The sequence below is a fragment of the Pezoporus wallicus genome, unplaced genomic scaffold, assembly GCF_028554395.1.
Source record: "Pezoporus wallicus isolate ANWC-B61680 ecotype Strahan unplaced genomic scaffold, APGP_CSIRO_Pwel_v1 contig_3267, whole genome shotgun sequence".
Taxonomy (NCBI): Eukaryota; Metazoa; Chordata; class Aves; order Psittaciformes; family Psittacidae; genus Pezoporus; species Pezoporus wallicus.
Window position 1 is genome coordinate 730,346 of NW_026642849.1, and position 25,427 is coordinate 755,772.

Here is a 25,427-nt window from a genome sequence, read left to right on the forward strand (position 1 = left end):
ATGAATTATGAGTCAAATCCTTTTCTTATAGTTTATTGCTCTCATTATTCACCCCATGACAATCTGTTATCACTCATGTAGAGTATAGTGTTCACAGTCAACATTTTTGCATGTATATAATATTATCTTCACAGGGCGTCAGCTCACAATCTTCAATAGCCAAGCAACCATAAAAATTGGAGGCAAGGAACGTGGCCACCCTTTCCAAGGCCAGCTCTCTGGTCTTTACTACAATGGCTTGAAAGTTCTGAATATGGCAGCAGAAAACGATGCCAACATTGTGATAGAAGGAAATGTGAGACTTGTTGGTGAAGTGCCTTCCTCTATGACAACCGAGTCCACAGCCACAGCGATGCAGTCCGAGATGTCCACGTCAGTCATGGAAACAACCACTACTTTGGCCACGAGCACCGCTAGAAGAGGAAAGGCCCCAACAAAAGAACCTATTGGTCAGGTTAGTTGGCTTCCTTGCCTTTTCCTGTCTTTGAGTGTGGCTTTCAATATCACATTTGTTCTGCAGATGAAATTGTTCCTGTTGGAGAAATGCTTGAATTAGAGATAAAAGCTTTATACTGAACATGGCTTATGGATGTGATGCTGATCAGCATTTAGAGGGAAAGTAAGCCTTTGCTATACCAAATTAGGCAGACTTACCAGTTCAGGTATTTCTTCTGCTGAGTTTTATTGCCCTGTCATCCATCTTCATAGTGGAGCATGTTTTTAAAATCCCTTTCTTCCCTTGATGGCTTCTATTGATTCTTTTCAGTGTAGGAGTGCAGGATGTCTGGAATTAGAGATAATGAATTGAAGTGGTGACTATCCAGGAGATAGAGGGGAAAGACCCAGTTTGCAGCAGGAACAGAGGAAGGATGCATGAAAACAAAAAGTTGGAAGAGGCTGGAAAAGAGGGAAGCAACACTTTCTCTAGTCCCATGATTGTTCATTTCAGGCAGAATTCCTCCTAAGAGGCAGTGGTAGCAGAGGGAATTAAGAGCACTCTACACCCTGGGAGACTCAGGCTCCAAGTCAGAGGGTGTTGTTTACTGTTCGTTTGAGGTTATTTGCATCTCATGAATTCAGTGATATATTTAGTAGCTTTCAGATTTTGTCAGAATCTCTGTATAATATGTGGTGGAATTTAATTATCAGGAAAAGGAGGGGGAAAACAGGTGAGTGAAGTAAACACCTTCATCTTGTGGTTACCGTAACAGCATTCAGACTTTGGGCTTTAAAAGCCTAAAACCTACCAGGACATTTCTGTGGCAGGGAAGTCTCTTATAATTACTCTGTCTGCTAAAAGCTTTTCCTGCATTCACTCAGTTCACATACTTGCTTGTGTGCCCACTGTGCTGTCAAGCCATGACAGCTACGCTCTGGGACCCAGAAGTAGGACAAGGAACAAAGAAAGCACCCCAAGCCAGAGGGAGGAGCAGGAGCACATTGTGGTGAATGAGGTTAATTTTCTCAAGAATGGAGGACAACATGCTAATTCGACTGGGAGGTTGAGGTCAAGGTGCCTGGTTTCTGTGTAAAACCTCAACTCACAGTTGGAATTTGACTGAGGCATCAAACTTGACACTACAGCTTTTCTGTCCATGGTATTTTTGTGTACTTTATGTTGTAGACTGAACACTACAACATAGATTGTTATTTTATACATTGAGCATTTAAGTTAAAAATGAACTTTAAAAAAAACATTTTGACTTGTATTTTCAGACATACAGAGGTTTTGTGCATTTTCCTCGTTACGTAAAATACATGAGAATCCAGTTTAAAAAGAAGGAGGTGAGGGCAACTTAAACCCAATTGCAGATACATAGAACCAGCTGCCTCCAAAAAATGTCATCCATTGTAGATAGTAGAATGCAGTTCTTTTAATGATTATTGTAGTAAGCTACAGTGGTTTTATTAAATAGGCAATGCATTTTCTTTGTTATTAATTCTGTTTTCAATAGTATCTCCCACTTTCTTATCCAACTACGCTGATCTCAGTGTTTTGCAGCACCAAAATGTAAGACTTTATCAAATTGACCAGAGACAGATCTGCATCTAAAAGTGCAAGACATCCTCACAGTGATGAAGAATGTGGGGCTAAATTAATGCCACTGAATTCAAATCAAACTAAGTTAACTGTTTGATTTGATAAATCAAACTGTAACAGTTCCTACATGCTTTTTGGTCTCTGCCACTCTCAGGTAACTCTCAGGCATAATCTGGGAGGAAGAACATCATAGCGAGCATCCCCAGTTGGCACCTTGCATGATTTCTTGGAGTTTACTGGTATAGTTGCTCTGCTAGTTGGCCTGTGTGTATGTTTTACACACTTGTTTGGATGTTTAGCCACTAAGATTTTTCTTTCTGAGGTGTTCCAATGGCATATTTGGGGAAGGAAAGAAGTTTCTTAAGCTAACAGCTATATGGTGAGGTATATTTCTTTCTGAATAGGACAAACAGACCATCAGGCAAAATGGTCCTCCAAAGATACTGTTTCAAGCTTCAGGCAGGCTCAAGGAGCATCCAGAGGTGCCCAGCATCTCACCAAAGGACATTCTGAGGGTGAAGGCTTCTTCCAATATCTCTCACCTGTTAACCTGGCTGGTGCAAGTAGCTGTTGCAGCCCATTTGAAACTCTGTAGCTGAGAGCCTGAAATCAGCATTTTTGAGGAAAATATTCAATATTAATGTCATTGCAGCACATGGCATTCTGGCTATATAACTGAGCCCTTCTTGCCATTAGTAATACACAGTGGTTTACTTCAGCTGTGTCTACGCATCCTGCCTGGTAGGATGTGTGTTGCCATTAAGACTATACATGAAATTAGTCAGGGACTGCACAGGAACACAGTTTGCAATCAGGCCTGTGATTTGATGTAAAGAGATTGATAACATCCCAAAGACAAAGCCAAAATTTGTCTGCATGATTCTGTTATTCATGTAACAAACTCAGACCTGGGAAGCTACTGAATCAAAGACATAATTTATCCTCTTTATTAATACCTGTTTTCTTATTCTACCTGCACGTAATAATTTCTTTGCAGTGAACCATAGGACTCCCATGGGTCTGCCCTGCAGGGTGCTGAGTAATCACTTTCTATCTTGGTGTCACTGTCAGATGAAGGCACTCACCATCTCATGGAAAATCTTTGATTTCTGCATTCCCTTTCAGTTTTGTCCTTTATGTTATTTTTTTCCCTGATTCTTATTTATATATAACCTCTGCAAGAGTGTTGATTACACTGACATACTATAATGCACAAGAAGAAAAGTTAGCTTTCTAGCATTAATTAGATTACTGAAGAAAACATGCAGCTGAACAGCAATTGCTAATGAAAAAACCTTACATGACTGCAAACCAGTGCATGTCTGAAATAGAATAGAAGCAAATGAGCAAATCAGAGATTGTTTGCTCTGTTTGCAGAGGTACTGGATTAAATTAAAGATTCCAATACTTAAAGAAGATCATTTAAAACTCTATTTATGGTAAATGCTCTTTAAAAAAAAAACACATAAAATGTTAGTGCTTAAATTGATGGAGTGTGTACTTCTCAGCAGATCTCTAACTGATGCAAAGTATGATACAAGTCAGACATGGTACTTCCAGGAAGTGTGTCGAATGCAGTTGTGTGTGATTTTAGACAAATGAGATCTTAGTGCTTCTGAAGGGAAAAAAAGTGCTTTCTGTTAATGACTCTGCTCTAAATGAAGGTTTTCCCTACTTGGAGGCTGTGTCATATTTTAACAATGCATGCTTTGGTAATGACAGGTATCTTAATTATTATACTTTTAAATGTAGATTTTTTCAAAGGGGAAAAAGGTACTCAAATCCTATTGAATGTCAATGGCAGGTGACACAATGCCTCATTTTCCTTGGTTTCTTGAAAATCCCCCACACCCCTTCCCCTTTGATTATAATGGCATCTAGAGCTGTCAGCCTTCATGCAAGGCACTGCATAAACACATAGGAAGTGACAGCCCCTGCCTCAAATAGCTTCAGAAATAAACAAAAAGTATCAGGTAAGGAGAAAAAAAGATGGAAATTAGGAGGTGGGAGGAAGAGGGAAATGAAGAAGGCATTGTGTTGGTTCAGTGTTAAAAAGCGAGGTAGGATTTGCAGCCCAGCCATCATGGGAGGGATAGTTTACTACCTAGGTTTTGATCCAGGCTCTTCACGTAGGAATCCCCAGCCTATAGCTGTCCCATAGGAACATCATGTAGCTTACAGTAGACTCTACATCAGGCAATTTTAGGACTTGGCTGCCCAGTTTGTCCCAGCTGGGCAGTTAGTACAAAATCAGCAGTTACGTGGTCAATAAGAGGTTTTCTGTACTTTTTTCCCCTGCTCATTGCAGGGGGGTTGGACTAGATGAACTTTGAAGGTCTCTTCCAACCCAAACTGTTCTGTGATTCTGTGATCCTGTTTTGCTTCTCATTTTGCCATTGACGCTTGAGGGAACTCATGGCCACTGGTGTGGGAGCTGAGGATGGCAGGAGACGTCCTTCACTCCCCCCACACTGAATGGGGGGAGGCTCAAAATTTTACATGACTTTATGCACATGGAAAGAATTCCCCAACCTTAAGTGTTTCAAGAGCAGGATTTCCCTTAAGTGAAAATACGCATCTGTGTGTTGCTAACTGTGGATGAGCCATAAGTATACACTGGGGCTCAGAAATCATTTATGCTTAGACCATATTTATATGGGCTAAGAATATCATACTCTTTATGAAGTTATTCAGCAAAATGATACAGTTATGTCTTCCTTTTTTATTTTTGACACTGTTTTTAAAGTCTCATTTGCAAGTTTTTCTATTCAATCATAAAGGCAATAAACCTCTTTTAAAATTGAAAACAAAGGAGATTCACATGTTGTGTAACTCCAGGAGCTGGAATGTTGAGCAAAACATCAAGTACTGCAAGGCTTGCAATAAAAATTGCTGGAGTTGGCAGAAGTGGAAAAGCTTCAAAAGGACTTTGAGTCTTGGTTTTTCTTGAATTAGGCTAGCACAATCAGGCCTTTAGTGTATCTTTAGCATGGCTTTGTAGATCTATATTAACTGGAAACCATAAATGAAGTGATAGTAAATCAAGAATAATAAGCTCATTTCTCATTCCTTTCTAAAGATTTGATTATGACAGCCCATCCACAGAGCAGCCTCTGCTTGCATGTGTTGGAAACTGTTTCTGAAAGTTGTGTGAAAATAGCCTTTTTTTTTTCTTTTTCCCAAGGGATTCTGGCTGTCCTCTTTGTTCTCATCTGAGTGGGCTCTTATCAATAACACTGAGCCACTTAACCAGCAATTGCAATAGACTGTGAGATGATTGCATATTTTGGAACAATAGGCACTGATTTTTGGTCAAGCAGAATTCAGTTGACTTCACATTAAATGGATGAGCTGAAATTTGGTCAGTTGCCTTGGAGGGCACACATCAGGTGAAGGGTATGTTTCTTTACGTGGATTGAGGCAGTGGATTTAAATGGTATTCATTGTAGCAGGGACAATGACAGGCTTAGCTCAGTGTCTTCATTCACCTGCCAAATATAAACAAGCATTTGAAAAAGATGGGTGTTTTCCATGGAAAAAGTTCAATTTTAAGAATGGTAGTTGAGTACATGAGCTTTGCACAGGCTAGTAAATGTGAATATATGTTATGGAGACACAGTAATCATTAAATCAATGTAGTTAATAGGAGGAAGAGTATTTTTCACTCATTTCCATTTAAAATTATCCACTATATGGTCTGCAGTGCCTCTTCCTATACACAGGGTCTGGGTTCTTTCTGTACGTCTTTGCTGCTGCCACTTCTTCTCTGGACATTGACACCAACCAGTCCACAGTTCATTGGCCCCAGTAGGCAAAGATGATGCTTGCTGGATGACAGAACTTGTGTACAGTTCTGGCATCCCCAACTAAGAATGACATGGAACTATCAGAGCAAGTCCAGAGGAGGCCACGAGGATGATAAGGAGGCTGGAGCACCTCTCACATGAAGACAGGCTGAGAAGATTGGGTTTTCAGCCTCGAGAAGAGAAAGCTCAGAGGGGACCTTACAGCAGCCTTCCAGTATCTGAAGGGGGCCTACAAGGAAGCTGGAGCGGGACTCTTCATCACTGGGGGACTGTGGTGATAGGAAAAGGGGTAATGGGTTTAAACTTAAACAGGGGAAATTTAGGTTAGATATAGGAAGAAATTCTTTACTGTGAGGTTGGTGAGGCACTGGCACAGGTTGCCCAGGAAAGCTGTGGGTGCTCCGTCCCTGGAACTGTTCAGGGACAAATTGGATAGGGCTTGGAGCAACCTGGTCTAGTGGAAGGTGTCCCTGCCGCTGGCATGGGGATTGGAACTAGATGATCTTAAGGTCCTTTTCAACCCAAACCATTCTATGATTCTATGAATTCAAGTGTTAAGGACACATTTCATTTGCAGTAGGATCTCTAAGCAAGTATTGTAGTCATGGAAGTACTCACATTTCAGTTGCAAGTAGATGGAAAAATAGGTTGGTGCATGAAACCCATGCTCTTTTTTTTGCCTTTCTTTTGTTTAAAATATCATACTATGCATTTTTAGTTTCTTTTAGTGATGTTTGATAATTTGGTTAATTATTTTAAAACATAACTGTTCATCCTGACACTCACTAAGATCTCTAGAAAATTGAAATAGGATACAGCGTATCCTAAAATTCTCTATCTCTGTTTTAGTATTTGCTATGTGATTACATCTGACTTTCCCATTGAATATTGGTTCTTCACTACTTTAGTACATAAATGTTGCTTTAGACAAGGAGCATTTAGACAAGGAGCATTCAGCACACCGATGTGTTGGGCTGGCTCATTGTTCTGTTGTTTTCAAGTGTGACACGATTGTGTAGTTGTCTGCCTGTCTCTCTTGATAAATATTCAGTCCCATGACCAATTCAGTCAAATTTGGTTTTGGCATAAAGATTTCAAGGACATTAAGCTCCCACAGAAGCCAAATTGCTTGAGCTCTGGTGCTCATCCTGGTCTTCTGTCGCATATTGCATAGCTGTGTTTTCCCCTGCTTTGTGTTCAAAAAACAAAGCTTAAAAAGAAAAACAAAGTAAATGTGTGGGTTGGAATAGATCATCTCCAGAGGTCTCTTCTAACCCTGACAATTCTGTGATTCCTTGTTAAGACGAGTTCTCTCATCTTACTTAACGTTTCTTTATTACTTCAGTGTTTCGAAAATCTCATGGTAAGACCTTTACATATATAGATCCTATAAGTGTGTCCTTAATGTGTAAATTAGATACTTGAAATACACGCTTTTGTGCATGTAGCCTTGCCATTGAACTGCCAAATAATAGTGATTGTTGTTAACTTTATAGCCTACAGAGAATTTTGCCTCTAAAACCAGAGCTTTGTGTCAGGCTCAGAGGATAAGAGCTGCTGTTGGTTGTTGTTAGAGAAGAATGGCTCTTACAGGCAGTTTGTAGCACACTGGGCCACCAAAGGCAAATCTTAACTGGTTGCTTGGGAAACCACAGACATTAAAATACCTGGACCTAATCAGCAATGGTACTTCATTGCACTGTGCAGTCCAGAGACAACAGGCTTCTGCATGGGCTGCTTTGTCTTTAGCTCTGCTGTGGATTAGCTTCAGGAGGCACCATCCACATGGGATAGTTTTCCAGCCCCAGCTGGGAAAGGGCTTCCCTAAAGGAAGCCAAACCGTGCCATTTCCATTAAGTCAGTGGGATACGTCTAAACCTTGAGCACTGCTTTGAAAATATCCCCTACAGTGTGTATGCACAGGGGAAGAAAAAGGTTTGTAAATTAAATTACAGCATTATCAGTATCCAAAGTACCTCAAGACACTTGTCTAAATTGTTGGTTAACCAGTTGCAAAGCAAAGTTTCTTTCAAAGTTGGGAATATGGTGGAATTTAATTTTCAAGTAGAACAAACATAATCTTGATTCCAGCCTTTTTTCCTAGGATGCTGCTCGTCCTTTCTCCTAATGCATTGATTGTGTCACATTTAGCAGTATGATATTTCTAGAAAATCCCTTTGTATAACATGAGACACAGTATCTAATGGTTGGTGAGCAAAGTCACACCCAGAATTTAGCCGGTGATATATATGCTGCTGGAGAATTATTTCCCTCCATTCCCAGGCTCTCCTTCTTCCAGCCGCTTTCTTAGGAAGAATCCTGTCATACAAAGCAGCGCTTGGTTCTGTCTTGTGCACTGTATCTGTCTGCCCTTGCCCCTCAGTGCCTCCCAATACACTAAAACATCACTACATCGGGATTATATAGAAATGGAATTGTTTCACCCAGGTGGAACACAAGGCTGTTGCAGAGCTGGTGGCCCATAACCGGACTGTCACATAGCTGTTACGTATGTGGCGTGGCTCAAAAGGCCAGGGTGTTACAGTCACTACTGGTTTTCAGTAGCCTTGCATTGTGTCTGGGAGCTGCTCTTCTCCTGTGCAAGGAAAGCAATAGTCAGGCAGTCTTCTTACCATACACGAGAGCTGCCTGAAGATCTTGTTCACGGTTTTCTTTGGTGGATTTCTGTGACTGAAGCACTGTGGTTTTACATGCTTGGCTCACCCAATCTGCCTTTCAGAAAGCACAAGATAATACATTCTCTCTCTTTACTTTGGTGTATGATTCCTTACAGCTGAGAGAAAGAAAGAGAGATGAACTTGGTGTGTGACTCTCCTCTCCCAGCAGTGGAAACCCAGAGCAGGTTACCACCTATGATGAAGCACAGCTTCAGTGTGCTTCAGTGCCAGCAGACACCCCAGTGCAGAGCAGCAATGTATCAGTCCTGCTGCTGCAGCAGCAAATGATGATCACAATAGTTTCCATGCTTCCATTTGGTATTCAGCAATTGATCTGAATCGCTGGTGCTCATGTTTTGTTAGTATATGGCCATTGCTTCAGATTTAGATGCTTTCTAATATCTCCATGCTCTTTACCCAGATTTGCAGTTCCGTTACAAATAATTTTTCACAAAGGCAGCGTATAATTTCTGTGCATAATTTTCCTTTCTTTTAACCACTTCCTTGAAATGTCCCTTTTTTCACTATGGTTTTGCAAGCATGTATTTCTATATAATTATAAAAGGCAGATGAAGGTATTAGATTGGATTTCTTTTTTTAATGCAAAGGTGAACAGTAAAGTCTCTGAAGTGATTTAAGGCAGAAACCTGTGGGGACTTGCCAGTTTCTCCTGAGAGGGAACATAAATGATGGGCAGTGACATTGCACTGAGGAATTGTTGTCCCATGGATCTAACTACACCACTCTCTCCTAGAAGTGCATAGAAATATGGGCTGAGAAATAAGAAACATTTCTCTAAAATCTACTCTGGAGGATGAGATGATATATTGACCAATTAAACAGAAATCGGAGACCTAGGTTTGTATTCTGACCTGTGGGAAATGATTCCATCTCTTTTCAGTTCATCTCCATTAATACATAACTGAGTACTTCCCTGCTGTGAGATGACAGGGGGTGAGAATGAAATCTATTGTTAGCTTTGATGTGTTCAGACAGATAATTAAGGATTATGTCTGTATCTAGAAACACAGAAGTGGAAGTACCAGGTCTTAGGAGAACACGTACCAGGTAAATTAGAAATAGTTCTGGAAAGAGCAGAAATGATGTGGGAGCAAGCCCATGTAAAGAGAGTACATGGTGCTGACATACCTCAGATCCAGGAAGAAAAAGGGCTCTCATGGGAACAAAACATTTGAAGGTAAAAAGTACTGTATGCTTTTGCTACATCTTTTAATTTAGCCACATACTAAATGTTTGGGATTTTGTGGGTGGATTCTGTCAAAAAGGAAGACTGAAGAGGTTGACAGGGTTTTTAAAGGCCCATCAGCTTGTGGGAGGTTTTGCTCAGCCCCCAGCATTACGCTATAAATACAGAGAACACATTTATTCTGACATTTTCATGCTTTTATAAAAAGGATGAGGTCAGAATAAATGGCCATAGACATATCTTGAATGACACTTGCGTATCATTTTCAGGTTTTTAAAGCAGGGCATTAGTGTCTGTGCTGCACAGACGGTGTGAGAATGCTAGGAACAGCAAGAGTGAGATTCTGATGTCCATGCAGCCACAGGTGACTCCACTGATTAATGGATTCAAGAGTTGATCATTTATTTTTCTTTTCATATCCAGATTCTTTTGTGACTTTCACAAATGTGCTGGCATTAATAAGCATAAAGCCCTAAGAGAATATTCCTCCTTCCTTCTCTCTATTTATGGTCATATTTTGGGAAAATGAAATTTTCCAAAATTCAGCCTCCATAATTCACAAGGCCACAAATTCATTAAAATTGTCTGGGAGTTTTACTGAGTGCTTTAGGGAGATCCATCTAGACTAAATGTGTTCAGTAAAGCTGATAATTCCTTACATTAATATGAGATTTAGCTGTTTAATTCCAGGCTCCCAGAGGTATGGAATACAACAGTCTGGATACACTTCCTGTAGGTGTGATAGACTTGCTAATTAACTGATTTAATCCATACCAAGGCATTATCAATACCATTATCTATCATGCCAAGGGGCAGGATAGCAGTGGTAGCTGGATGTGTGTTGTCTTCTAAAACAGCATTTTGCATATGTATCTGAGTGCATAAACATACTTACTGGTTACATTTTTGTGGTGATGTCCAATTAGGAGTAGGATAGCATAAGCACTTAAAATATTTCCCTAATAATGTTCTTGACATTAACGTTTCCTGTCCTTGAGGTCGATGCTGATAGCTTGAATCACCGTGTGCAGGAATAGTCTAAAAAATAATATTTTCTAGAGTAATCCAAGCAGCCATCTTATAGGTAAATGAGAGGTAAAGGTAGTTGTAGCATTTTCTTTATTAAATGGCTAAAACCATACACAAAAGTGGCAGGAGAGGAAGGGTCATGATGTGATTATTGTTTTCCCGCAATGAAACAATTGATGAAAGAATCATTTGGGATGACTCAAAACAATTTTTCCATTTTTATCATCCACATAACAAGAGCAAAAGAAAATCTTTTGTTCAAAGTTGTAAAAAAAAAAAAGAAAATTCAAACAAATTGGAAAATTAAGACCTGGTTTGAGTGTATTATATTGCTCTAATTAGACAGAAATCTGTAAATGGTTGAGATCAGCCCAGTGTTTTCAGTCAGCTGTCTGAAAAGCTTTACAAACATGTTGTGGCAGTGCCTCCTCTGTACTCTTAACTGACCTTAGCATTTAAACTTTTGCAATAGTTTTTGTAGTGCTGTGAGGCACCACAGAAATAAAGACCATGATCTGTTTTCTCAGTGTTACACAGATAAGCCTCTAAAGAAACTCTTACAGTGTGGGGTGAAACACTTAATATCTTCATATATTAAAAATAGCTACCAGCTTGTTCATATTAAAGTGCTTTGGTTTTCCATAAAAGGGAGTCAACAGATGTCTGACATGATAATTCCACCATATGGCAATTTTATTTTATTTCTAGTTCAATATTAAAATGATAATGATGAACACTGAGTAACTTTGTTAATCTTAGTAGGTGGAAGTTTCACCAACATTTCAGAAGCAACAAGGGGTGATTTTAACTTGGTATTGACTGTGGCAAGAGGTGTACTATGGTTTTCCCTGTTTAGTCCTGGGTTGATGGTAAAATGAGCTAGATGATCTAACAAGACTTCACCACCTCTGAACTGCAGAATGCTTATAGTGGTGAGGACAAAAGCCCCATTCAAGTGATGCTAGAGAAGATCATGGGGTAAATACTCTCTTCTCTGTAACAGTGAGGAGCTAACACATAGCCTAAATATTTCATTCACATTGTTTCTATTCATCAACAGTCAAACATCAAAGCATACCATTTGTCCAATGTAAAGTTTATCCCTCTATGTTGGTAATACATAAAAAGTCTTGGATTTGTCAGATGAGAAGTCTGAGCTGTGATTTGTTGAAGGTTAGGAGGGTATTCTAGGAAGGTGTTCACTTCTGCTTGCCATATTCCTATGCTCTTCCCAAGGCATCATTATGAGGAAATAATACCGGGTTAGATGAACCTTTAAACTGACCAGGTATGGCCATTTTTGTAACGTGGCGTGGCTTCTTGTTCCTTTGTTTTCTGCCTTTCTGAATATAGATGTTCACATTTCAACTAGTGGTCGGGTGTTAAATGCAGCTTCCCCATAATTACTTGCAAACTTTGCCTGTGTTGATCAGCTGACTAGCAAAACAAACCAAATGGCAGGTTTTTCTTTTGGCAAGGCAAATTCATCACTAAGAAACTGTACCCATATGGCCTAGGTAGATGGAGGCAAAGGGAAATAAAAAAGAAATAGAAACATTAAAGAAGCTATAGTCAGGTATTTCTGTCAGGTAGCAAGGAGGGTCTGTATGCCCATGGAAGGAAATAGGAAGTTACAGTAAAACTCAGTTGATATTCCTTAATCTCTTCCTTGGTCAAAGCAGAGAAAAATACAATGGCATGAGTGAGTCTCAGCATGAGCATGATTATATTTACAAATGCTAACAGTAAGATAAAGCTGTAATGCTGCACTGGCTGCAGTAGTTGAAATTGTTTTGTTTTCTTTCAGTAGTGTAAAGGGAAATTTTATAAAATCTATTGCTGATGAATAAGGCATATGAGATTTTTTAGATGGGCCATTTGGGCTTGAGTACGCAGAAGAATTCCTGTTCAGGATAGCATTTAAACATATGTGTTTCTTTAAACATGTGCTTGAGTAAAGGGTGGAATTGGAAGGCATTTAAATGTGTGCTTTTCAAGTCCTGTCTTGAATGAGCAACCACATTAGAAATAATGATGTGCATTCTAGTGCCATCTTAGCCTAGGACTAAACTAAGGGTAAAGAACTGAATCAGTTCTCATTCATTCTCTAAAGAAGGAGTTCTGTTTTCTCCCATTTTTCTAATCAAGATGTGACATGAGGTGTGATTCTGCTATCTGAGCCACTGTTTTGTAACAGAAACTTGAAACAAATGGATTGCTTATTTCTGTCCAGGTTGGGTGTCTGTGAATTACATCCTGCAAAACCTCACCCACAGGTGATAGGGGATGTAAAGTGCAATTGGAGTTGCTCATTTTAAATAGCTCATTAATCATTAATGCCAACATTCTTATAATTGGGGGTCTTTGTAACCAGCAGAGTATTTCCTGGTGATCTGCAGAGAAGATCACTCATTACTTTGTCAGCTCTTCTTCATTTTTTCCATTTGCTGTACCACACTACTGATGGTTAAAAATACATGAATAACTAACAGATTGTTCTCCTACATATTCTGCTGCCATATTTGCTACAAGAGCCTGTATTTAACTTCCTGTGGAGAGAAGTGATCTGTGAGATCTTGAATAGAAAGTATTTAAGGGCTGCCAGGTCCTTCTTTATAAACATGAAGTTGGACAACGAAGTCATTTGAAAAGTCAAGTTAGGATAAATCTTCTTAGAGTATCCCATGGTTGTAACAGTCATGGTGAAGGTGAAGTTACAGAGCGCTAAGCACCTATTAATGCCCAACCATGAATAAAAGTAGACCTCAGATCTGCAAGTGTGATGGCATATTATGGTATAATATACATTTTTGTGTAACTTTCCCAGTGCAAGGTTCAATGACTCCCAAGGTTACTATCTCTGGCTTTGAAGAAGAGCTGGGATAAATGTGGCTGATGCTGCTACTTATGTCAGTCCTTTCTGCCAAGGCTGCCAACAAAGCTCTTGATTAATGGTGGAAGTGGTGGATTTTTCACTTCTACTCGGGGAACCAGGGTGAAAACACCCATTGAAAGCACACAAGATAACAAGCAGACATTGCGCAGAATAACTTGCAGCCACTATTGACCAAGAGGAATTTGCAACTCGTGGGCTAGAGGGGATGAAATTCCTTCGATAATTCCCTGAGCTGAGCTGGCAAGTTCCTTAGTGTTGTCAGAGCTCCCGTGGTTTTGTTTCTTTGTGGGGAAGTGCTTCTCAAAGAAGAACAAAAAGTCATTAATACAATTGAAAGCAGCCAAGTAGCTAATTCTTGAAATTTTAGTTATGAATGAATATGCTCTGAGAGTTGGATCAGACATGTATTATCCTGGCACCAGAAATGGACAGAAATTAAAGGGTAATAGATCCTTGACTCTGGCTAAAGAAAACTGTTCAATAAATGCTTCATACATCAAGCCAAATTCTCAGTTGCAGTCTTACAACTCTATGGACTTTAGTTATGAGCATCAGTGTGGCCAACAGGAGAATGTAAATCACACAGTTGTTTCTACATGCTACCTTGAGGGCAGCCTGTGTTTGGAAAGACATTCATCATCCTGTTTCTTCATATATAAATTTGCAATAGGCCAAATGACGACTTTGAAGCATAAAAGAGGAAGTTAAAAGTTAAGGACGACAGCACCAAAATTAGATAGGCAGAGTTTTGACTGGAAGAGCAATAAAAGCTTTCAACAAAGGTACATGTGTGGATTTAATGTATACTGCTGCCACCACCATCACCAAGATAGTTAAAGTTGGGCAATGCAAAAGAAAGAAAGTGCTATTTCAAAGGAACAATATGCAAAGGGGCAGCAAACCACTTCGGTGTGCAGTCAGTCCCCTTGTCCCCTACCCAAGTAGCTTATGGTTAATGTTTTGTGCTGTGGCATATGAAAGTGATCAAAAGTTTTACAGAATCACAGAAGGGTTAGAGTTGGAAGGGACCTTCCACTAGAGCAGATTGCTCCAAGCCACGTCCAACCTGGCCTTGAACACTACCAGGGATGGGGCAGCCACAGCTTCTCTGGGCACCCTTTGCCAGCACCTCACTACCCTCACAGACAAGAATTTCTTCCTAATGTCTCATCTCAATCTCCCCTCTGTCTGGTTAAAGCCATTCCCCCTTGTTCTGTCTCTACAGGTCCATGTCCAAAGCCCCTCTCCAGATTTCTTGTCAGCCTCCTTTAGGTATTGGAAGGCTGCTAGGTCCAAAGTTAATGTTCATTTATACACAACAAATTAAGAGCAATAGATTTGTACTGGGACAAGACTCTTTTTCCTCTGAATATTATCCTGTCACTTCAGGCAGTGCGTTCAGTTTGCTGACCAATTTTCTGATTCAGGTATTGTCAGTACTCGAACATTGCCTGAAGTCATGTCGGACTCAACATAGTTGCCTGCACGGACGTGTCTAGTGCCATTCCGGATGCCCTGGATTACCTGAGTCTTGCAGATGTTCTATGGGGCTTGTGGGAGCCCATCTGGAGGGGTAGGTGAAGGGAGGGCAGCCAGCACTCCTTGGGTCAGTGGAACACAGGCATCCTGCTGTAGAGCTGTGCCCTAATCATTAAAGGAGCATTAAAGAGGATCCTCCCTCCAAATATTCTGATGTTCTTTTGTAAGATCATGTTCTTCAGTAAGATCATGCTCCTAGCACAGTAATGGCAATACCCTTCATCCCTCTTTATTAGGGACTGTAGTGTTAGGACCACAAGGAATGGGTTCAAACTTAAACTGAAAGAGGGGAGATTTAGGTTAGCTATAGGGAAGAAATTATTTTCTGTGAGGCTGGACAGGCCCCTCTGGCTGCTCCATCCCTGGCAGTGTTCAAGTCCAGGTTGGATGGGGCTTGAAGCAACCTGGTCTAGTGGGAGGTGTCCCTGCCCGAGGCAGGGGGTTGGAACTAGATGATCCAACTAGGATCCAAAGGACTAGATAGTCCTTTCCAACCCTAAGCATTCTGTGATTCTAATAATGCTAATATTTGACTTCTAACACATCCCTTCCAATCACCGTGCGTCTGTGGCTTTTCCTAAGGAGACTACTTTTTTTGCAGAGACACAGAAGCCAAAGTGACTTGTTCAAAATCAACAGTGAGCAGAGACAGGGCATGGAAGAGCTCAGGGTCTCCTGAGGCCACCTTTGTAGTTGAAGGCTGTATTTTACACAGGCAAGTTTCACTGTATAGAATGAGTCCGTAAATGGTTACAGATTTACAGCCCTGAACTGCATTAATCAGGTTTGTCATTTATTTTTAAATCATATACCTGAACATAAGAAACTATTTTCAGGTTAAGCTGCAGTCCTAATTTTCAAACAAATAGGGTTTTTCTTTTCTCATGTGAGGGGAGGAGAATGTAATTGTGTTTTGTATGGTGATAGGGGATTTGTGCTGGCTTCAACCAGCTGCTGAAATCAGTGATAGCAGTCACTGGCCTCCCACACTACCATTGGATAAAGAGCTGCTGCTGAGTCTATTTCTCTAGCTTAAGCCAAATTGCTTGGAAGGCCTGTGAAATTCAATTTGCAAGAGAATGGAGGATCCTCTCCATGTAATTGCAAAATGTGGAAAAAATAGTAATTGCTTCTGCCTCATTCAGAGTATCTCTGTAGGTAAGCGGCGGCATCCTTTGGGCTCCAGCCTCCTCTGCCACTGGAGTAAGGAAGAGACTGGAGCTTAACCTGGCTGTGAGTGATGCCGGACCCCACATCCTCTCTTTTCAGTGGGCAGGCACATCGGCTGAAAAGCCAGTGCCATGTCTTTGTACCTGCTTAAGGCAGTTCTTTGTATCTCCCCAAATTACATGAAAAAGGGCTTCATTAGGATAACTCTCTCTGTAATTGGCTGCATTTGTATTTGTCTCTTCAGCATGGAAGATAATCCTGTATATGAATAGTCAGGCTTGATCTCAGGTTTATGAGGTGTTCAGATTTCTTCCATTCAGTAGAGAACATAAGTATAAGCGGATTTTTTACAAGTCTCCGGTTAGGAGCCATCCTTGATCCTATGGCAGGCTTGTCTGCTGGTAATCTTTTTCTGTGCTTGAAGAGCTGACAAAAGCATCTGGGCCTCCGTGGCAGTAATTAGGACAAGCTAACTGCCTGCTGCGCTGAAAAGTAGCTCTGAGATTTGAGGTAATGCAAATGCAAAATTCAGACTGTCTAGCGCACCAATACCTAGTTGCCTTTAGACAAAGGAACTGCTGCATTCAGCTGCATTAAACTGAGACCATTATCTGGGATTGTTTAACTCCAGAGTTCTACTATACTCCAGTGTTATCTTGAGAACTCCGAGCTCAGAATAAGGTGGCAGTTTTTTCATCTGTTGTACAGCTGTAAATCTAGAATTGCTTTTATAAATTAATCAGAAGCCTTCAGTTTTCAAACACTGACTATTAAAAAGCTAATGGAGGAACCTTCCTCTATCAAAAAACTTTATAAAGACAACAGCAGTTCCGTAGTCAATATCTTGATGTCAAGTCATCAAGTAATATCATAAAGTTTCCCCCAAAGCAAAATTTAAACATACGTAAACATATATAGGTATATGACATACATAAACCTGTGGGTTTATGACTTCCTGATTATCAGATCCCCTTCTTGCGTTGCTCCTCATGCTGTAGCATGATGGTGCTACAACACTTCATCCTTCCCTGGGGGAAGAAAAGTAAGGGGGACAAGATCAGTGCTTCACCACAGACTGGATGACAGCAGGGACTCTTAAATCCTGCAGTTATTTTTCTTTCTTTCTTCAGAGGTAACTACCAACAGATCTAGATTTATGTTATTTTATTTTTTAAATCATAAATGCATTTGCCACAGCATTGCACCTTTGCTGTCACTTATGCTCAGTTCCACCACGGTGTGCCCTGAATCTGTTTTGTGATACATGACACAATTATATCTCAGGGAGATTTGCTCTTCCCTTCCCTATGTTGTACGATTAATTTATATGCAGTCATTCCATGCTTGGAATGAAATAAGTTTTTCATCTTGCTGCCTTTCTTCACATTTTTGTGCTCAGTGGTTTTTTTTTGAGCGGGAGGTTTCTGCAAGGCTGTTTTGGCATTTATTTTCACTGAGAAGCTTAGCTAAATAATTGAAACAGCCAAAAAAAAGGCTTAAAAATGGGCAAAATGTATTTTTCTTGTTTTGCTTCATGAACAGCTGAGCTTGAATACAGATGCAGGCACTAAAGTAAATTAGATTATATCAGTTCAGTATTCTGCACCACAGTTCAAATCCCCATCATTGTCCCAATCCCCATATCTATGAGATGGAAAGATTAAGTAATAATGAAGACATGTCACTGCACCTGCTTTCACTGTATCAAGCTACGTAGAGTATATCCACCCATAGTTTTGTTTTTCCCTTCTGGCATTATCTGTTGTTCACAGCTCCCAGCTGAGGGTCTGATCTAGATCTCCAAAGACTCTAAAAACACATTTCTAATCATTGCTTGTTCAGATTTGCTCACAGATTTTGAAAACAAGCTGGTTTTAAAGGTCTGTCTGCATACACTGTAAACATTTGAGTTGATGTGTAGCTTCATTTGTCAGAACACCATTGAGCCAGTGTTCTGGTTAAATGGTGAACATCTGGCACATATGCTGGTTTAGTGGCTACAACAATGCGACTGGCATGGGCATGTGTTCAAAGGGAAAAGGTAAGAGTTCACCAAAATAAGGCTTTCAGGCATGTGTGTAGCCTCTGAGTCCCCAGGAGCTGCCCCATAATAGCAGACAAAGCTTGTGTCCTGTGGTACCCCATGCACATGAAGGTGATGCCTTTGCTCAGCAGCTGCCCTGCAGCAGCTTCTGTTACCAGCTTTGCGCATCCAGCTCAGTTCTGCTGGCACAGCTCTGAGTTCCTGAATACCTTCTCAGGATAATATAGATGAGATGAACATATTGTGGGTGATGTAATCACAGTGGGAATAAACCCATGAAAGGGCTGTACATCCAGAAATAAGGATCAAACTCTCGATCCTTACTTTATGCTCCTTGAATAAATTACAGCAATGTCAAAACCAAGTTTTGCCTTGGCAGTGGCATGGCCTTTGATTTCCAGTCTCTTTTCCTGTTCCAACTTCTTTTTCCCTTCTCTGGATTGTTCTTCCTCTATCAGTCCGCACTGTTTGTGCAAGAACTGCACGATTTTTTTTCTGCTTCACTAGCATGCATTGTGATGCTGTTCCACTTTACTATCCTCCAGCTGGTTTTCCTTTTTCTCATTTTTAATGTCAGATGGCCCCATGTGATTAAGGTCATGTGCCATCAGCCTCACTGGAGAGTCTTGAATTCCATGGCAGCCATATAATTGACTTGATGCCATCTCACTGAAAGGTCATGGTGTGCTTTGGAGGGTGCTCTTCCCTTGTCTTAGGAGCATTCTGGATAGGTAATTATGTTTGTACAACTCAGACTCTTGGTTTGAATTTACAGGTTTTCTTACTCTGTAAGTGGAAAATATATTCCATATTAACCATAGAATCATAGAATCAGCTAGGTTGGAAAAGACTTTTAAGATCATAATTTACTGCACTCAACAGCTGCTGTTACAATGCATCACAAATGACCTATCAGGATTGATATGTTTACACGGAACCGTAGCATCTGGAATTTCCCCATATATTCCTCTCCTCATCTGCCCAGGTCTGAAGCCCTTGGCTTTGGAAATCAAGCCACGTGAGATGAAGAGTTAAGGAGTGGGAGTAGGGGAATAGTCCTGCAGTGTCTTTAGCTCTTCCTGGGTTCTGCTGATGCTTTTACTAATATAAGGAGAGTGCAGATGAAAAGCAGAGTGTTGCCCTGTAGTGGCCTAGCCTGAAGTTATCCTTCAGCTTGGTGCTGACTGAGGTGCAGCACTGAGGATGTTTCCTGTTGTTTCCAGAAAAGGAACCAACATCAGCTCTTCTCAACGTATCAGTAGTCCAGGCATTGAGTTGTTCCTGGCTCTTCTTCTGCAGCATTCCCCATCTTTTTAGCTGATGCAACCAGAACATGAGTAAAAGGAGAAGTACTTCAAGACAAATGCTAGAAATGCCCCTTTCTGAAAACTGAAATGAGACTATGATATACACATTTGCAAAGGCTGCAGTTTATAGAGAACAGGGCCAGAGACAGTAAGACCTGAAGGCGTTACAATGAAAACCGACTACACGTGTCTGTGCTTTAAAAGACTAGAACAATGGTTTCGCAGGAGTGTTGCTACTAGATTTTATTAATACACTAATAAAACTAAACTTTGGAAATGAATAATTTGAAATTATTCATCTATAATAATAATTGTAATAGAAGACTTCCAAGGTCCTTTTTAATGCTCTCCTGTGGGGCTGAAGCTGTTCTGGTATAATGGCGTTTGCATATTCAAGACATTTTAAGACCTATGAGAAGGTCATCTTTTAGTAAGAAACGGTGAGTGTGAACAGCTTTGCTAAGCTCGATTTTATAGCTTGTCTTTGGACAGAAATGTAAGCTTCAAATGAATAGTAATGTCCAAGCCAGTAAATAATATATGTCATCCCTGCTAATCTAGAGAAACTGTGCTGCACAGTTCAGCCTATGGATATTCGCTCCTTTCATTGTCTGAACAGAGACCTTTCTAAATCATTTGCCTCCTATAATAGATTATGAATCAGTTGCTGTGAACTGGGGAGTTCGGGTGACTTCCATTTTATTTGATTTAATCTTTCTCCTGTCATGGGTGTTCCAGGGAACCTGGTCTGTTCATTATGGCCCACTGTTGATGGCAGAGAGCTATTCCCTTGCAGGAAGGCTTCTCCTGCAAGCTGTAAATTGAAGTTGAGACCTAAATTTATTCCTTCGAATACCTCATGCTGAATAGCTGAACTTCAGACTGGTCTTGTAGCACCAACGTTGGTGTTAGTTCGACAACGCTGCATTTCCAGTATTTATCAGAATTGCCTAATCAGTGCAAAATACACAACTATTTTTCTGTATGTATTTAACAGTATGTACTGTGCTTTAAATAATACTTCTCTTTTTTTTCTATTCATGTATTTTATTAGCTCTGAGGTGGTCTGTATACCAGTTGGTGTTTTGAGGCTCGCCCAACGTATTTTTATGGTTGTATTGTACTGGTTTTGAGTGTTTATATTTTGTTGATGTCCCATCTTTTACCTAAGCCTGGCAATGTACTCCATATATCATTCAAGACATGATATTTGATGTTATTTCATTTTCCTGGGCTGTCATTTTCAAACACCAAAAATTGCCTTGATTCTGTCAGAGAGGAAGATTGCATTTAAATAATAATCAGAACAAAGAATGAGAAAAAAAACTGAATTTAGCACCCCCAGGCATTTGTCTAGGTTCAGGCTCATCATTTGTGTCCTCTCAGCAATACCTCACAGTTTTTGCAGATGGCAGTGAAGTCCAGTGAGCTTACATAGGGAGGAGATTGCAGTAACTCTTCCAGGTTTTTGCCTTCTTTTTTTTGGTCTGGGTAGGTTTGAGGTTGTCATTCATGTTTGTCTGAAGAGCAGATGTCCTTAACTTTACAACGCAGAATGCAGATGGGAAATCAGCATCTTTTTTGATGTGGCTAGCTCAGTTCAACATGTATTTGTCTTAATGGTTGTAGACACCGAAAGCGCTTTGATATGAGATGTTGCAAAGCACCATCTTCTCTGTAGTTGCAAGTGGGATCGTGACTCAAGCCTGATTTCCAGTGCCTCCTACTCCTGTTTTCTGGAAAGTAGGCACTCTGAGGCTCACATGGGACCAGATTCTGACTGCTGAATTGCAGTGCTGTGAGTGTGAGTAGCTGTGTGCGTAGGCATCTGGGATAAAACTATGTGGGTAAAAATGCAAGCATAAATTTTGGTTGGTCTCCTTAGATAAGTGGGGAGAAAAACTTGCCATTGAAATCCCTTTTATGTGTTTTAGCCACTTCACAAGAGACTTGTGAAGGCTTTTTTTTTATTATTATTGTTATTGTTTCCCTTCTTTGACTTTTACTATATATTTCTGCTTTCTCTGACAAGTCTGTTCTTCTAACCAGCTGTGTCAGGCTTCAGAAGTGCTTTTAGAAATACCTGTCCTGTGCTAGAGAGGCTTGACAGTCATTCTGTTTATATCCTTTAATATTTAAACTCATGAGATTCAAGTGTGAGGTCAAAGCCAAGTGGCCCTCAATTTTTTTTCTCCTAGCATTGCTGCCAACCGATGTTAAATAGAAACATTCTCCAAGTGTACTAATATTAGTGCACAGAGAGGCCTGGTAATGGTGCAGAAGGCTGAAGCATGAACCTTTCAACCTGCCTCACCATCCTTCTGCCCCCTGCTGCTAAACATTTTCATTTGGGCAATGGAGGAATCACTGGAAGTGTTTGCAAACCGTATGCATGAGGCCCTTAGTGACACGGTTTAGTGGTGGCCTTGGCAGTGCTGGGGAATGGCTGGACTTGATCTTAAAGGTCTTTTCCAACCTAATCGATTCTATGATTCTGTTTCTGTGCATCTTCAGTTCTTCGCGGTTTCCTCTTGTTGGATCCATAACAGTGGGACCCATAACATACTTCTCCTTGGTGCTAGCTCCTACCCCAGTGCTTAAACCCAACTCTGTCATATGGTCTGCCTCTCAAATAGTTTCTTTTTATCCCACATGAATGAAAAGAGTTACCTTCACAGAACACAGGACTTCAGAGTATTTTTCCTAGTAATGTGTTAGAAAAGTCCCCCTTAAAGGAAAGCATCCTTGTTTGGCAACCAGTAATGAGATTTTGAGTTCTGGAGGTACTAAAGAGATGACTTTTGGAAACAAAGCCATCAGTGTGCTGATGCCATGACTGGGTCAGCAAGTGAGCAAAGCTGCCCTGTAGCCCATCCACATGAGCCACTAGCCCCAAGATCTGTAGTCCCACAGGTAACGCAGATGTTCTCCATTGCAGTCATCCACAAAGGAAAGACCTTGTTTTAGAGTTTCCTATCCCTCCTCTGCGAAAGAATCATAGAATCATAAGAGTTAGAAGGAACTTAAAGCTCGTCTAGTTCCAATCCCCTGCCACTAGACCAGGTTCTCCAAGGCCAATCTGGCCTTGAACACTGCCAGGGATGGGGCAGCCACAGCTTCTCTGGGCAATCTGTGCCAGGGCCTCACCAAAAGAGATTTCATTTTTATGCCTCTATGTCAGTGATGCTTAAAAGGTCTTAGGAACACATAAAATGAAATCCATTTGGGATTTTGGGGTTTGTTTGTTTTTACTTACCTCTTCAAATAGCCTGGGGCTCTGTGATCCCTTAAATAGCAACCACATAGGTTCAGTTTTAGCCTCCACATGAAGTAAATGGCAAGAAGCAAGATTATTTGAGCAGAAAGGTTTTTCAAGTAAACTTGAAGAAAACAGTACCTTCCACTTTTTTCCTAAAGGAAAAGGTGGTGGAAGTTTGGGAAAATTGTTACTGGCCAGAAATGCTTCACTCCTGTTCACTGTTGAGATGGGAAAGAGCAGTACATCATAGACAGATTTCTTGTGATTGTCTTCACATTGTAAAATAATGCAATAAAATAATACTGAAAATGGAACAGAAAATGACAAAGATGAGAATGTATAGGGAAATGGGCTCTGAATGTTTAACAGCTACCACTAAAGTCCCTAATGCAGGCTACCAGTTCTTATGCTTCTGTAAGTAGGATGAGGTATCAAACATTCTTTAAAGTGTATGTGCTGTGAGATGGTACTATGCTTTGTGTTTCATGACTGATAAAGTATTGTTCCTAAATAAATCTTGCAATTCTAGCTGCAGTGACACAAATAATAGAACATGAAGGTGTGAAAGAAAATGGCCAATTTGAGTGATGTGGAAAGAAGCTATGCTTCATTTGGTCTTAGAAACTAAGGCACAGTACAGATTGCTTTTCTTGAACAGTTGTATAGGATTGCTACTACATAAAGCTTACATTTAGCTTACATAAAGCTACAGTTTTGGAGTGACTCAATGATTTGTGTATGTTGTGCAGTGTATTTTTCAGTTTTAAGAGACACGTTAAGGTAATGGTTTTGTAACGTTTTAAATGTGAGAACTGTGTAGCTCATTTTGTCATCAGATTCTGATTTGTTCTCAAATCGTGTATTCATGTGTAAGGGTGGCAAAACCGTGCAGAACATTGATCCTGAGAAAGACCACAGCTCACAGAAGTAGTTGTCATTTTATTTTTGTGCCTAATGGTGTGTTTATAATAGCTAACCTTCCAGCACCAGGCACTTACAAGGAATTCCTTCTTCTGTCTTTGAAAAACAGTATCAGCCCAAGCTACACCTTCTCTCTCGTGAGACCTCACCTGGAGTATTGTGTGCAGTTCTGGTGTCCTCAACATAAAAAGGACATGGAACTGTCAGAACAAGTCCAGAGGAGGGCCACGAGGATGATCAGGGGACTGGAGCACCTCCCACATGAAGACAGGCTGAGAAAGTTGGGGCTGTTCAGCCTGGAGAAGAGAAGGCTGCATGGAGACCTCATAGCAGCCTTCCAGTATCTGAAGGGGGCCTATAGGGATGCTAGGGAGGGACTCTTCATTAGGGACTGTAGTGACAGGACAAGGGGTAATGGGTTCAAGCTTAAACAGGGGAGGTTTAGACTGGATATAAGGAGGAAATTCTTTCCTGTTAGGGTGGTGAGGCACTGGAATGGGTTGCCCAGGGAAGTTGTGAATGCTCCATCCCTGGCAGTGTTCAAGGCCAGGTTGGACGAGGCCTTGGGTGACATGGTTTAGTGTGAGGTGTCCCTGCCCATGGCAGGGGGGTTGGAACTAGATGATCTTAAGGTCCTTTCCAACCCTAACTATTCTATGAGTCTATGATACACACTCATACCCTTTAGCACTTTTACTGGCTGATGCTGTTTATACTTCAAGATGATTTTCAACCTTTGGCCTAATGAAAGAAAAAGTATACTTGTTTCTTTATAGCAAATATGTAGGTGGCCAGAGGATTAAAAATTACATTTACAGAGAAAACATAGCCAGAATTCATAAGAAAGTCAGATTGACAAATACCATTGGCTTCTTATCTTCATTTCAAGTTGGATTTAGTTAATACCTGCATGGTTGTAATCTCTGGGAGGTTACTTAGAACACATGTTTCAAAGTGGCAGTCAAAAGGATGGGGGTTTGGGGTTAAAAGACTTTGAGACATAACAATTCTTAATCAAAATCTCATTTGGAAAAAAATGGCACCTGGATTCAATAAAGCAGTAAAGCACCAAGACTCTTCCAGGGAGTACAGCAGCCTGTGTTGACAGTGATTTATGTTCTTTTTTGCCTTCCATGCCCAAGTATATTATCTAGGTTGACATGCATATGTACATATATCAAGTGAGGTCTCAGCATCTGCTACAATCCCCATCCTGAATTTATCCTCACTGATACCTCTGAATATTGGTAGGGAACGAAGGACACAGTCCCTTGACACGTATCAGCTCGATGTAGCACGACATGATTTCAGCATAAGCTGGTCATATATTTAGACTCCGTGGCAGAAGTAATTAAGAGTGGAATTTGATTGTCATCTGGCCTTGCAGTTGTTCTTGCCATGAGAATCTGGCAACTTGTAATCTTACAGGTCAACAAGCAACCACATAGCTGCTGTATTCTTTGACATTTCAGGGGCTGTTTCTGCATAGACATGAAGCAAGTGCTCGGTGGGAAAAACATTACAACAATA

At 40.6% G+C, this 25,427-nt stretch overlaps 1 protein-coding gene across 28 annotated transcripts in view; it reads left to right on the forward strand.

Moving 5' to 3' along the window:
* The window catches only part of NRXN1 (neurexin 1), a 677,900-nt gene that overhangs the window by 584,048 nt on the left and 68,425 nt on the right, over positions 1 to 25,427 (forward strand). For all 28 annotated transcript variants that reach the window (XM_057432404.1, XM_057432405.1, XM_057432403.1 and 25 more), the window contains one exon: positions 135 to 454. In XM_057432404.1, the coding sequence (XP_057288387.1) occupies positions 135 to 454 (320 nt within the window). The remainder of the gene's footprint in view (positions 1 to 134; positions 455 to 25,427) is intronic.